The following is a 13,542-nucleotide window of genomic DNA, read 5'->3' as shown; positions in this document are numbered from 1 at the left end:
GATGCTCCCTCCCAGTCTCCATCTTGGTTCTTCCTTAAATGCTGGAGGTCCAGCCTCAGCTCTTACACCTCTCCTGCAGCGCGGCCGCTCAGGGCTTAGAGGGCCACCCGTAGGAGTGACTCCCAGATGGACACCTTCATTTCCACGTTGACTGTTTCCAACTAGCCGTGCTACATCTCCTCCTAGTGTACCACAGGCGCTTCAAACTCAGTGCCGCCCAAACTCATTAATCACTCTCCTCTGACCCCACCGGGACCTACTTCTACTCCATGTCCCATGTCTAACAGCGTCATCACTAGGGCCCCAGGCACCCAGGCCTGGAAGTCAATCTTGAATCCTCACTCTCACTGCCTACATTCATTAAGGCCCTGGGACCTGTAGCTCTAACTTCCTTGATCTCATTATCCGTCCCTTCCTCTCCAACTCCCTGCAAATGCCTCACTTCACTTCAAGCCTCCCAATTCTTTCATCACTCGTATCAGACTAGCTGGTCTCCATGCCTCCAGACTGTGACCTCTCCCCAATCCAATATCCCCTAGAACACCCCCACTAGAGCATTTCAGCAATGTCCTCTGACTGGCTCCTTGCTATCCAAACACTCTACCGCTGCGTACTTGTTTATCCCCAACACGTGATGGGCCCACACGCCTGTCTTTCAGATAACTATACACACTAATGGGTCTGCATTCCCACCCAGTCCCCACAGAGACTCCTGCTTGACTGGACTAAGTTAGCAACAATCTCCTCAGGGAATCACTTCCTGGTCTCCTCTTCTCCACCCCACCCCAGTGCTCGTCAGGTGCCCTCTTTCTGTGTTCCCACAGCATCCTGGGCACACCTTAATCACACCATCTGTCACCCAGACTGTTTGCTCAATTTGGCTGGGAGTTCCTTGGAGGCAAGGGCTATGCTTCTCTTCCTGCAGTTTCTGTAGCACCAGAGTGCTTGGCACATAGAGGGTGAATGAATGAATGAATGAATGGGTGGGATAAAAGAATTAATGGATGGGAGGGTGGGTGGGATGAATGAACAGATGAATGGGTGGGTGGGATGGACAGATGGACAGATGGGTGAGCGGGATGACTGAATGGAGGATGGGTGGGTGGGATAAATGAAAACATGGACGGATAGAATGAGTACACGGATGGACAGGTGGGAAGACCACACCTGATGAGATGACACAGTAGGGAGAGGTGCCACTGACCCTTGCTGAATGGTTACAGCCTTTAAAGATTTCCCAGATGATCAAATGGCCTGGCTCTGGTTTGCAACTGGACTTAGCGCTCCGCAGGGAGAAGGACTACTGCTTCCACCAGGCTGGAATAATGGCCTACATGGGACATATAGGTTTTCACAGCCAAGCAAAAAGGGGAAGTTCTCGAAGAAGTAGGCTGGACTTAAAAAAAAAAGTTTTGTTTGAAATCTTCAAATAATTCTAACAGTTAATCTAAATCTGGCTATGGAGAACTAGACTGTACATGTGCCTGATAAAGATAAAATGTCATTATTATTTAGGAAGCCACGGGAAGCTGAACCCTTGAGGGAGCGGAGGGACAGAGACTAGGGAGGCTGAATTACAGTCCGTCTTGTGTGGTTGTCCGAAGACCCTGGGACTTGGCTTACAAATGAGGACCATTCTGACGATGACCATGGCACTGGGTGCTCAACTAGGAAGACACTTGGCAAGAACAGTGTTGTTAGGGGCTCCTAACACACACTCCCAGCCAGCCCTTCCAGGCAGCTCAACCAGTGACTATGATGAGCAGCTCACAGGAACACAGAGGCTCCTGGATGCCAGCAAAAGAGCCTCTCCAGCCTTCAGGAAGACAGAGCACGGTCTGTTTTTACACAGAACAGCACAGGTTTTCCTGTTCCCATCCCACTGCCCCTTTAGAGAGGACCAGGAGAGCCAGGAAAGGGAAGGGTTCATGGGTCTAGGTATTTTAGAGAAAAGTTTTGGGGAAAGATGCAAACAGTGCAGCAAGGCCTTTAAAAAACCCAATTTAAAATCTGTGTATTGCTAAATGAATTACTGCTGAGCTAGAAGGCCTTCTACTCCAAATGTGGCCTGAATAGACAACTTTGTTTCTATTATCTGGTATAATATGAACTCCTGTCACACAGATGGGATTTTCTCTGGGATACATCGGAGAGGCAAAGCCTCCTTTTTGAAAGCTGTCTCCCTCCCACCTGGGTCACAGGGAGGTAGATCTGACCTCAAGTGAGGGCCCAGCAATCCTCACTTCAAGTATCATCAAGCTGATGAGGACAGTAGAAAGAGGTTGGCTGCATCTCAGACAGGGAGGAAGGGTGAGCTTTACTCACAAGCTCTCCGAGGAGCAAGGAGGAAACAGCTACTCCCAGCGGCAGAGCTACCATACCAAACATAACACCACAGGAGAGGAAAGCAAAGACCACTGGGATTTAACCCCCAAGGGGGTCACCTCAAGAATGCCAAAGCAGACATTACTTGTAGTTCCTTTCAAGCCATTCTCAGAGGCATTAGATCAGCAAAGTCAATGATACAAAGACAGAGGTGACCGACATGAGATGCAGTTAATGGAGATGAGCTTTTTCAGAACACAGGTTCACGAACTGGTTAGAAATGGCCAGTGAGATGCGGGATGCACGGGTGGCATGTGTGGGCCCCCGGCTGCAGCAGGGTCGGCAGACGGATCACAAGGATGGCAAAGAGAAGCCCCAGATAAACATGAAGGCAAAGCCAGCTTGTTTCTTACCACTTCATCCTCGGTAGGCTTGTAAACACAAATTTACACTTAGTGGGAAGCCATGCCACACAGTCACAAGTCACAAGCACAAGGTTATTGACTGTTTCTCGGGAAAACTGTTAATGTTAAATGGGCCTCATGTGTTGGAGGCAGGCCTCCTCAGCATACACAGAAAGCAAACCCAGTGGGATTCAGAGCATTAAGATACGTATTTTTTAAAGGCACCCCAACCCTTATAATTTCTTTTTTAAAATGTCATACACATAGGGGACGTGGTCAGTCAGACTGAGAAGTTCAGTCACCTAGGTCCCCAACTCCCATTCTATTTGCTTCAAAAAGAATATAACAACAACAACAACAACAACAAAAGAATATAATGAATAGATGACATTCAAAAGTTCAGTTCAGAGGTTGGTGGTGTGAGTGGTCAGGCAAGGGGACTGGATTTTAAAAATCAGCTTGGAGGTGGTGGTTTAAGGAAAAGTCTAATTTGGCCTTATTACTTTTCACTCTCCCTGTAAAGAGTAGGCAAATAACATTTTTAAAAAGCTCAAATAATGTATCTGCAACAGGAGCACATTAGTGGGACAAGACTTTAAAAAGTACCCACGGTTACAGTTCCAACTGGAACCATTCCTGGAAGGGGCAAGGGATGAAGAAGCTGCCCTGAGGGGGCTGTGTTTCTGGTAACAAGAGCGGGGAAGCCTGGGCCCACTCTGCCCCTGGTCCCCAGGAGGACAGTCAGTCACTGAGATTGGCATGCAGAGTACTGCGGGCAACTCAGAATTCCACGAGTTGGGACAAGGGAACACAAGTGCCACGGGCACCCAGGGGGCACCTGGAGTTCACAGCAGGCCCGCTGGAAAAAGCTGTGCTGCCCGAAGAGGCCCAGAAGGCAGGCTGATCACTAGTATTAGCATTTTCATTTTTCAAGAAGACTGGAGGGAGGCCATTACCGCACACAAGACGAGGGCTGCCCCACAAGAGAAGGAGAGGAAGCCCATGCCACTGGATCTTACCTCTTCCGCGTCCTCTGAATGGGTGGAGAGCTGGTCATGCTGAATAATCTCAGCATCCTCCTCTGTCGGTCCGTTGCCCACCCTGATCCCACCAAAGTTGAGAGTTCCCTACACAGATGAACAGAAAGAGTAGAATTTGCCTGGGCTTTAATGTGACATTCTGTGAGGTGGGGAAGGGCGATGGTTAGTGCATACAAACCTCAGAAAAGCATATATTCTAACAACAAAATCAAAACCCGCTGATCCAACAGCTAAGTAAACACAAACCACTGTCCCCGCCCCAACCACCACCGGCCCAGCCCCAGCCCCTGCATTTACTACCTCAATCTGATCAGTTCTGCCTGCCACACCAGGATGCACCGACCTGGCCTCAGTCAAGGCTAATTGAGATGCCTGCTTGGACAAAAAGCTTCATATGAACAGACTCTTACAATGACTATAACTCTATCTGTAAAGCTGTCAGTGCTCTAAGTTTTTCTAGAACTCAAGATCAGACTTTCTAAGAGGGAGGGGAGCCAAATGACAATGGTGACTATAACCTGGTCGGATACACTTTCAACTGGAACCCAAGAGTTCCAGCAACTTCTCTCAGAAGCGGACCGGGTCTCTACCCAGGAACAAAGGACTTCCTAGATCAGGGAAGGGAAAAAAAGCTTAATGTGCATCAGCCTATGGCTAGAGAATATGGAGTTTAAAAAAAAAAAAAAAGAAAGAAAGAAAAAGAAAAAGGCTCCTTTCCTTCAGTGGAGGACTCTGGAGTGTTAAAACAACTCTTTTACAGGCCTGTGGGCAGATGGTGATTGAGTGCTTGCTTCTTCCCGTTTCCCAGGCATTGTGTTCAACGGGTTCCCCAGAACCAGAATTTTTAAGTCAACCTGACTTGGAAAAGCTTGGCTTAATTGAGGCAAAAGGACTCTTTGAGTGCAAAAACCAGGCAGAACTGGGGTGAAGTCAGACAAATAGCAATGAGTGCTAATCTACCAGAGGGAAAAGGAGCTAAGAAACAGCCCCTAGGCCCACTTCTTGTGGTTTCTGATCAGGAAGCCCAAAGGAGGCAAGAGTTTAAAAACTGCTCTCCTGCAAAACGGCCTTCCGGGCAGCAGTACGCGATGTGCCAACAGGTTTGGTCAACTGCCCTGGGGTCCCCACTCACAGCTTCACCTTTTGGTGTGCACCTTCTACCACAGCTTATGGACTACCAGAACTCAGTGTCCGGGCAAAGTCTCTCTCTCCTTGTAGCAGGGGTTCTCCCGTGCTGGTCAGAGAACCAGCTGCATCAGAATCACCTTGAAATTAAATAGAGATTCTCAAATGCTACCTCCAGAAATTATACATTTAGTAGGTCTGGAGTGGGGCTTAGGAAATCTATGTTTAAAAAAAATATTTCCCCAAGTACAAACTATATAATCATTTTTACTGTCTATCAAAATTGAAAATGTAAGCACACGCAAAAAAATGCAAGTACCCTTTGAGACTTAGCAGTCCCACTGCTGGGAACATCTATGTTTATGAAATTTTATCAAGGTACACGGACTATGATATTCCCTGCATTCATATCTGTAAAAGCAAAGAATTGGGAACAACCAACACATCCATCAACAAGAGAGTGATTACACAATTTTAGCATATCCAACAGAATGTTCTATGGAATACTAGACAACTATAAAAGAGTGAAACAATCTCCCAGGATACACTAAAAATTTTAAAACCTAATAAATCAAGGGGCAGAAGAGTCAGTTTAAAACACAATTCCTAGTGTGTTTTAAACACATATACATATACATGTACAAACATATATACATATTTATATTAATGGATAATAGATATATGCAGAAAAAATTTGGAAGCAAAATTCCCTTGCCTTTGAGCAGGAGAAGGGGCCTGGGGAGAGGGGGTGCTTTCTCTTTCTATACTACTTGCATTCTCTAACCTATTGCTTTAATTTTACTTTTTTGTGTTTTTGTTTTAGTAGGGTTTTAGTAGCCCCAACATGGGGCTTGAACTCACAACCCTGAGATCAAGACATGAGCTGAGATCAAGAGCCAGACGCTTAACCGACTGAGTCACCCAGGTGTCCCCTAATTTTACTTTTCAATGTCAGTAGGGGATTGCCTAGGTCATGGAATTAGGGACCATCTTTATTACTTCTTTTGTTTTAATACCCTAAGAAACAAACAAATTTAAAGTTTACCAGGTGATTTTGATGTGTAGTCAGATTCGGGAAGCCCTGAGACCCTGGGCACCTCCAGGTCATGTGAACCTTACACCTGACAACCCTCAGAAGGTGGACTGCAAGTACAACAAAGGTCACTGGTGACAGGAGAGGACCCCAGCGTACCCTGACATGGGTTACAGGGTCCAGGCAGCCTTCAGGCTTTAAGGCTCCCAAAACAGAAGGTCATTTCTGAAACTTTCCCCAACCAGCAGAGTGAGGGGCAGACAGGTAAATAAATCACCTCCCCAGGCAGACACTAAGAAGTGTCCCTTCAGGACACAGGACATGAGAGTTATAGGAAGGGGGGAAGAGATATATACATCAGCAGAAAAAAGAAAAGAAAAAGGTAAACTGTGATATACCACTTATAGACAACCAAGAGGACATAGAACAGAACACAGATCAATGATCGTATCCTCAGCCCTTAGGGTCAAGAATCCAGGACCCTTGTTGTAAAATGACCATCCTGATACCTTCAGGCTGCTCTCTAGAACCAGATATTTCGCTAAAGAACCAGTGGGGCGAAGAAGACCCTATGAATGTGCAGCTTTCCAGACTGGGGACATTTAATTTGGGTAGTGTCACAGAAGAGGATACCAGAGTTAAAAGCATCAAGACTGATGCATCAGAAGCACATCATAAATATGCTAAGACTAGGAAAAAGAAGAGCACTGGGAAAGAATGTCGATAATGGTATAGTATGTGCTTTGTGGGTTGTTTTTTTTTTTTTTAATTTCTCACAGGAAAGGAGAGAGTAAGTCCCTTTTTGAACATAATTAAAAGCAGTAACATTAAATTATCTTCTGATCCAAAATGTCAGCCCTTCTGATCCAAAATGTCAGAGACTCATTCTAGAAGGATGATTATGGCAGGTTTCTAAGTTTAAAATGATCAGAAACACCTAATGAAGGAAATAGTCATCCATCTGAATATTTCATTTTCTTTTAAAGGAGTATGATGCCGTTAGATCACACTAGTAACATGTGTGATCACTGCTGGTGAGATTTTAAACATCTTATTGATTACCTAGAATAGACTGGGCTAAGTTGGTAACAGTGCATTAAAAGAGTTTGGTTAAAAGATATTTTTAAGGGCAAATACTGAAATGCTTAACATTCAAAGTGCTGTTGCTGAATTATGAGTTGGTATTTAAAGAAGGAAAGATCCAAACAGATGACTTTGCTTACTGCATCAGATGCAGACGGTACATACGACCCACGCAGACTGGAGGTCTCAGTGGAGCAGCTGAGGACAGGAGGGCTTCTGAGTCTCTCACAACAGAGTAGACATGTATAAGGCCCCACTGGCAGGAGAGAAAGTCATAGCTAAAATGGACCAAATGTCCATGCGTCCCTCCAAAGCAGAAGCTTAAAGAGCAGGGAAATTAATTCAAGAATCACAGGAATGTTCTCACCCCATGCTGAAAAATCATCTAATATATGGTTACAAAAGACAGACATGAGAGTGGATGAGTCCAAGAGCTGCCATCTTGGATTAAGATAATGGGATTCTGAGAGGGTACAACAGTCAAACTGCTTCCATAGACATGACTGTACTTACAGTTTTTAATAGAAACTTAGTAGACCAATGGTAAAGATGACATTAGAATCTATTCATAAGAGGTGGAAATCTTTTGTCATTGTCTTTTTTTTTTTTTTAAACATTTCTTTTACAGTTATGTACCCTTTCAGTGGAATTTTTTTTTTTTAAGATTTTTATTTATTTATTTATTTGACAGAGAGAGAATGAGAGAGAGAGCACATGAGAGGGGTTCGGGTCAGAGGGAGAAGCAGACTCCCCGCCGAGCAGGGAGCCCGATGCAGGACTCGATCCCGGGACTCCAGGATCATGACCTGAGCCGAAGGCAGTCGCTTAACCAACTGAGCCACCCAGGCGCCCCTATCATTGTCTTAATGAGTAACAAGGATGTACTTCCCAAGAGCTCACATGTCCCATGCTCTCAATATAACTGAAAAGAATTCTGCTGCACTGTTTGCCACCTCTTTACACAAAATGTGATGGTTTGTCAGTTTTAATTCACTCACTGTTGCAGCCGCTGCTGCCTCTAGTCCCTGCTGGCTCGGGGTTGGGCTGACTGGGGCCTCCACAGGCTGCCCTTCCTGATAGTGAACGGAAGAGAAGAGGAAGGGAGAACGAAACAAAAGAGGGAAGGAGTGAGGGGGGAGACGGATGGAGGGTACATGGAAGGATGAAGATGGTCAGAAAAGGGAGAAGGAGGGTCTTGTAACTCAGCTGCTCTCAAAAAGGAATCATAATCTAACAGCCGTATGAGAGTCATGCAGTAAGATCTTTTGGGCTTTACTAGCCAGTGTGTTAAGTAAGCATTATTGCACAGCCAGAAATGAAAATTTGGCAACTTAAGTGTGTGTGTGTAGAATTCATAAGCACACATACATTAAGTAAACACAAGTGTATGTGCTGCTTTTTCAAAAGAAAAAAAAAAAATCAATGTTCTTTAAACCAAATCTTTTTTCCGGATGTCTTGATTGGTGAAAGTATCATGGTCTCATTTTAAAAGAAAATGTCTCAGCGTCAGCCTTGTGGTTGCCCAGGCAAACCACATGAGTGGGTTCACCCACCTGCAGCTCTTACAGCCCTGATTTGGCTGATGCTGCATCTAGGCAGGCCCAGACCTGGACTGTGCTAAGCACAGCATGAGCAAAGCATGACCAGGAAAGGTAGAAACTTATGACTTGTTTCCTCTACCTGAGCTACTCAAAGCTGAATCCAGATGTTCAAACAGCAAGTACATGGGTTTTTTTGTTTTTTGTTTTTTAAATTTCAGCAGGTCCAGTGCTCATGCTGGGATATGACACAAGTGCATTTTAAGAGCATATAGACTTATACACGATTCATTATATCTGGTGAGGAATTGCCTTGATCTCAAGGAAAAAAAAATCTAGTAACTTTCAGCAATAAAAGTACACCCACCAAATGCTTCCTCCTCAAATATTGATGGCGAAGGACCAGTGGTTTAAATAGTAGCATCCAAGGTACACACAGTAGCGCAACCACTACCAGGAAACACTGAATTCCTTTCTACAAAGTAAGGACAAGGCACATCACATTAATCAAACACACAGTTTCCAACTCCAGCACAAATTTCCCCCAAACAGTACTTTCTTACTGATCTAGGAATAACACTATCTAGCTTCTCAAAATAATTAGAAGATGTTGTGGCAAAGCCCAGGAATTGTCTCACAGGATGGGAGTTATAAATTCTACCCTTTGTGGACACAGGAATTACATTAGATCCTCTGAAGCTAAGGAGGATGGGCTGAATTTAGGTCTGATGTATGGGCTGAAAACTAATACCACAGAAAGAGATTTTTAAAGGCTTTTCCAGAGTCACAGAAATATCTGGCTTCCTGATCTAGGGTAACTACCTAAGACAGTCCACCTCCGGGTTGACACACCTGTCCGGAATACAGCATCGAATTACTAGAGTCCCCGTAGGAAAAGAGAAACATGTTTATGAAATGGATCAGGAGGCTTGGCGCTTTCTCAGATGTATTAGCATTATAGGCTGTCCACTTGTAAAATATAAGGATAACCAAGTAGCCAAACAAAGAGGTCATGAAGATTATTTCAGGAATAAATCCAAAGTAGATATTCAGGGGCTTCTTGAAATAGCTAAAAAGGAAGAGAGAAAAAAAAATGTTAAAGGTGAATAGACCCAGGGGTGCCTGGCTGGCTCAGTCAGTGGAGCCTGGAACTCTTGCTGTCAGGGTTGTGTATTCAGGTCCCACGATGGGCATAGAGCTTACTTAAAAAAAAAAAAAAAAAATGTTGAGCAGACACCCAGGGTCACCCTTACATGAAATGGAGTACTTACTAGATTTCCTACCTACAGCTCCCTCAATTCTGTCTTTATCACTTTAAGAAGTAACAGCCAGAAGCACTGGAGGCCAAAAGAGACAAGCAGGATTAACCATGACTTCCAAACTTTTGGACCTTGAACATCTTGGTACCACCCCCACCAATCTTTTCCCATGAGAAAGAGATTGGAAAATATAGTACATTCTGGAATCACAGTTCATAATTTTATATGAGTTACACATAAAAGAAAAAAAGTAACTCACTCATTTTGATGAAAATGACAAAAGGTTTTTCAAAGATCTTTACTGCAGTTGTGAATTGTTAAGGGACTAATATTAATTAAGCCTCATTTAAGAATATGAGATTTTTATAAAAGCACTTCTTTAACATAGAACGGGGTTCTGAGTTACTTATTCCTCCTCAAAGATGTCATGATTTCTTTAGGCAAAAGCATTACCTAAGCTATGCATGTTCTTGTGACATAAACAGAGCAACTCACGTATGGTTGAAGAGGCTCAAAGTGACTCCAAACATCATGTGGATGATGCCTAGGATAACAGATGTCTTCATTTTAAAGGAGTTGAGAAAGGTCAGTTTATTGGTAGCAATGTTCCAGATCTGTCACAACCCAAGGAAACAAAAAGGCATTACAGAGTTCGTGAATAGGATATTATTATTCACCTATTTTTTTTTTAAAAGTAAGCTCTACGTCCAACATGGGGCTAAAATCACGACCCTGAGATCAAGAGTTGCATGCTCCACCAGCTGAGCGAGCCAGGCTCTCCTATTCACCTATTTTTTAAAGCTTTTTTTTTAATTATGGAAAGTTCTAAACACAGACTTAAGTAGAGAGGACAGTATAACAAACTCACATTTACCTATGACCCAGGTGAACAACTACCTATTGACTCAAGGTCAATCTTATTTTATCATACAGACAACCTACTCCCCACCTCCGTAGTATTTGGAAGCAAAGTACAGATACCATATCATTTTAGCTGTAAATATTTCAGACTTTTTTTTAAAACATGACTATAATACTGTTATCACTCCCAAAAGCATTAACAATGATTCTTTAATATCATGAAACATATAGTCAGTATTTAAACTTCTCTGATTGTGCCCCAATTTTTTATTATTTATTTATTTTTAAAGATTTTATTTATTTATTTGAGAGAGAGAGAGTGAGAGAGAGAGCACAAGCCAGGGAGAGACGCAGAGGGAGAGGGAGAAGCAGACTCCCCGCTGATCAGGAAGCCCAATGTGGGGCTCGATCCCAGGACCCTGGGATCATGACCTGAGCCGAAGGCAGATGCTTAACCGACTGAGCCACCCAGGCACCCTGTGCCCCAATTTTTAAAAAACATAATTCATGGGGCGCCTGGGTGGCTCAGTCGTTAAGTGTCTGCCTTCGGCTCAGGTCATGATCCCAGGGTCCTGGGATCGAGCCCCGCATCGGGCTCCCTACTCTGCAGGAAGCCTACTTCTCCCTCTCCCACTCCCCCTGCTTGTGTTCCCTCTCTCGCTGTCTCTCTCTCTGTCAAATAAAATCTTAAAAAAATAAAAAAATAAAAAATAAAAAATAAATAAAAACATAATTCATTTATTCAAAGTAGAGTCCAGATCAGGTCTCTACGTTGACACAGCTCTTAAATATCTAATCTATAAATTCTCCCCCTACTCTCCTTTTTTTTTTAAAAGATTTTATTTATTTATTTGAGAGAGAGAGAATGAGACAGAGCAAGTACATGAGAGGGGGGAGGGTCAGAGGGAGAAGCAGACTCCCTGCCGAGCAGGGAGCCTGATGCGGGACTCGATCCAGGGACTCCAGGATCATGACCTGAGCCGAAGGCAGTCGCTTAACCAACTGAGCCACCCAGGCGCCCCCCTACTCTCCTTTTTTATTCTTTATAAAATATTTGAAGAAGCTGGGACATTTATTTTGTAGATGTTCCCACAGTCAATGTTTTGCTGATCATATCCCCATGGTGCTGTCGTTCCACCTATTTTTATTTTTTTAAATTTTACTTATTTATTTGGAAAATAATAATCTATTTGAAACAGGAAAAAGGTAAGAAAAAAAAGAAATGTAAAATTTTAGCCTGAAGGATAAACGAGTTGTGAGGAAACACCTGGAGCTCAATATATTATTTTCCCCTGGTGCTGGAGTTTTACAGTCCTGTGGGATCCATAAGCTTGTCATCCACCTGTTCCTCCAGTCTGTCTTCTGGGTGAGTTCCATCTATTTTTAAATATTAGTTGCCTTAAGCTTTGTCACCTGGGCCTGGACATCTGTAATATTTTCCACAGTTCTTCTGCCTCTACTTGACCATCAGATTACATTTCCTAAATCAATGCCTCTGATGTGGTCACTTCCCTGTGCCCAAACCTACCTTGCACCCCCACTGTCTTCTTTAGGATAAAGTGCAAACTCAGGAGCGTGATAAGCCAGGTCTTCCACCAGCTAGCCTGGCATCATTTTTTCTGAACCGACATCCTTGTGAGGAGCTCATCCTTGGTGACTTCTAACCTGACAACTTGTGGCTGGTTCTCTCTCAGCCCCAGTCTCCCCTGATACTCAGTTCTACAGGTCCAACTGCCTGATGGACATTTATACCTGTGCCTCCAACAGGCACTTCAAACTCAACACTTACCCTTAAGCATCAAATGAGATGCACACAAGACAACAACAAAACCAGAAAACTTTCTGTTAACTATAGAACACTATATAAAGTTACCTAATATTATTAGACTCTAAGCTACTTGAGGGCAGGAGCTACAACTTAAATTACGTGTTTCCCCCAGCAAGCACTATGCCTGCACACAACAGAGATTCAGTAAACATTTGTTAAATGCTTATGTGAAATGTTATTCAACCTCTCCAAGCCTTGGTCTCCTTATCTGTATGACAGGGATAGCAGTTTCAGGAGAAATCAAAACTGTTTCAGGGCAAATCAGATGTGCTGAGGGCAGATTACAGAGTACAGTGCTTGGCCCACAGTGACCATTTCACTAACATTTGCTTTTATAATAATCAAAATGAGTAACTTTGCATCTCCCTACCTCTATGCTTTTGTACACACTTCTCACCTGTAACAATCTGAAATATTTTTTAAAGGCCAAATTAATGCCCATTTTTTAAAGAACCTTGGTCTTTCTGGCCCATAATGATCTGTTTTTCCTCTGGAATTCTGTATTCCTTCCTGTCGAATGCTCATTCTTAAATTCCTCCCTCTATCCCCCCTTTAAGCACACAATACAAAAGATCTGATCACACTTTGCCTACTTTCTTTTTTTTTAATTCTGGGAAAAGTTTCTGTAAGTATGTAAAGAATAAAATGGAAATCTAAAAATCCATAGGAAAGAACTGCTTCTGCTTTGTTAACGTATCTGCTAAAAAATAAAACCCAAACTAAGTTAAACAGAAATAAACTGGGAAGGAGTCTTAAAAGTCAATCTTCCCAGGGTCAAACTTATTAGGCACCTCTGAAATAAAGAGTGCGGGAGAAATTATTCGGCTACCTAAGGCACTTGGGTTTCTTATGCTTTGGAAGTACTCTAGACAGACACACAAGGGCTCTCCAAAAATACTGCAACTGAAAACCAAATAACTCTCTTTAATTTAATTCTCTCACTTCAGGGTTGCATTTTAAAAATCTGGTGTTAGGGGCACCTGGGTGGCTCAGCTGGTTGGGCATCTGACTCTTGGTTTTGGCTCAAGTCATGATCTTGGGGTCCT

General features: G+C 43.4%; 1 protein-coding gene across 7 annotated transcripts in view; it reads right to left on the bottom strand.

Annotated features, from left to right (window-relative positions):
• Window positions 1-13,542, bottom strand: part of ATP6V0A1 (ATPase H+ transporting V0 subunit a1) — a 62,574-nt gene that overhangs the window by 9,949 nt on the left and 39,083 nt on the right. For 4 of the 7 annotated variants that reach the window (XM_045888894.3, XM_045888896.3, XM_064583097.1 and 1 more), the window contains 4 exons: window positions 10,303-10,421; window positions 9,401-9,617; window positions 8,916-9,023; window positions 3,749-3,856 (listed from right to left, as the gene is read on the bottom strand). In XM_045888894.3, the coding sequence (XP_045744850.1) occupies window positions 3,749-3,856; window positions 8,916-9,023; window positions 9,401-9,617; window positions 10,303-10,421 (552 nt within the window). Of the gene's footprint in view, window positions 1-3,748; window positions 3,857-8,008; window positions 8,084-8,915; window positions 9,024-9,400; window positions 9,618-10,302; window positions 10,422-13,542 lie in introns of all 7 variants that reach the window. The other 3 variants (XM_064583095.1, XM_064583096.1, XM_045888897.3) reach the window with 2 other exon arrangements.

Source organism: Mirounga angustirostris, unplaced genomic scaffold (assembly GCF_029215605.1).
Source record: "Mirounga angustirostris isolate CCGP_5_RB_7025 unplaced genomic scaffold, mMirAng1.0.hap1 SCAF_17, whole genome shotgun sequence".
Taxonomy (NCBI): domain Eukaryota; kingdom Metazoa; phylum Chordata; class Mammalia; order Carnivora; family Phocidae; genus Mirounga; species Mirounga angustirostris.
The sequence above is the reverse complement of the archived record's forward strand: the minus strand, read 5'-3'. Positions and strand labels throughout refer to the sequence as shown.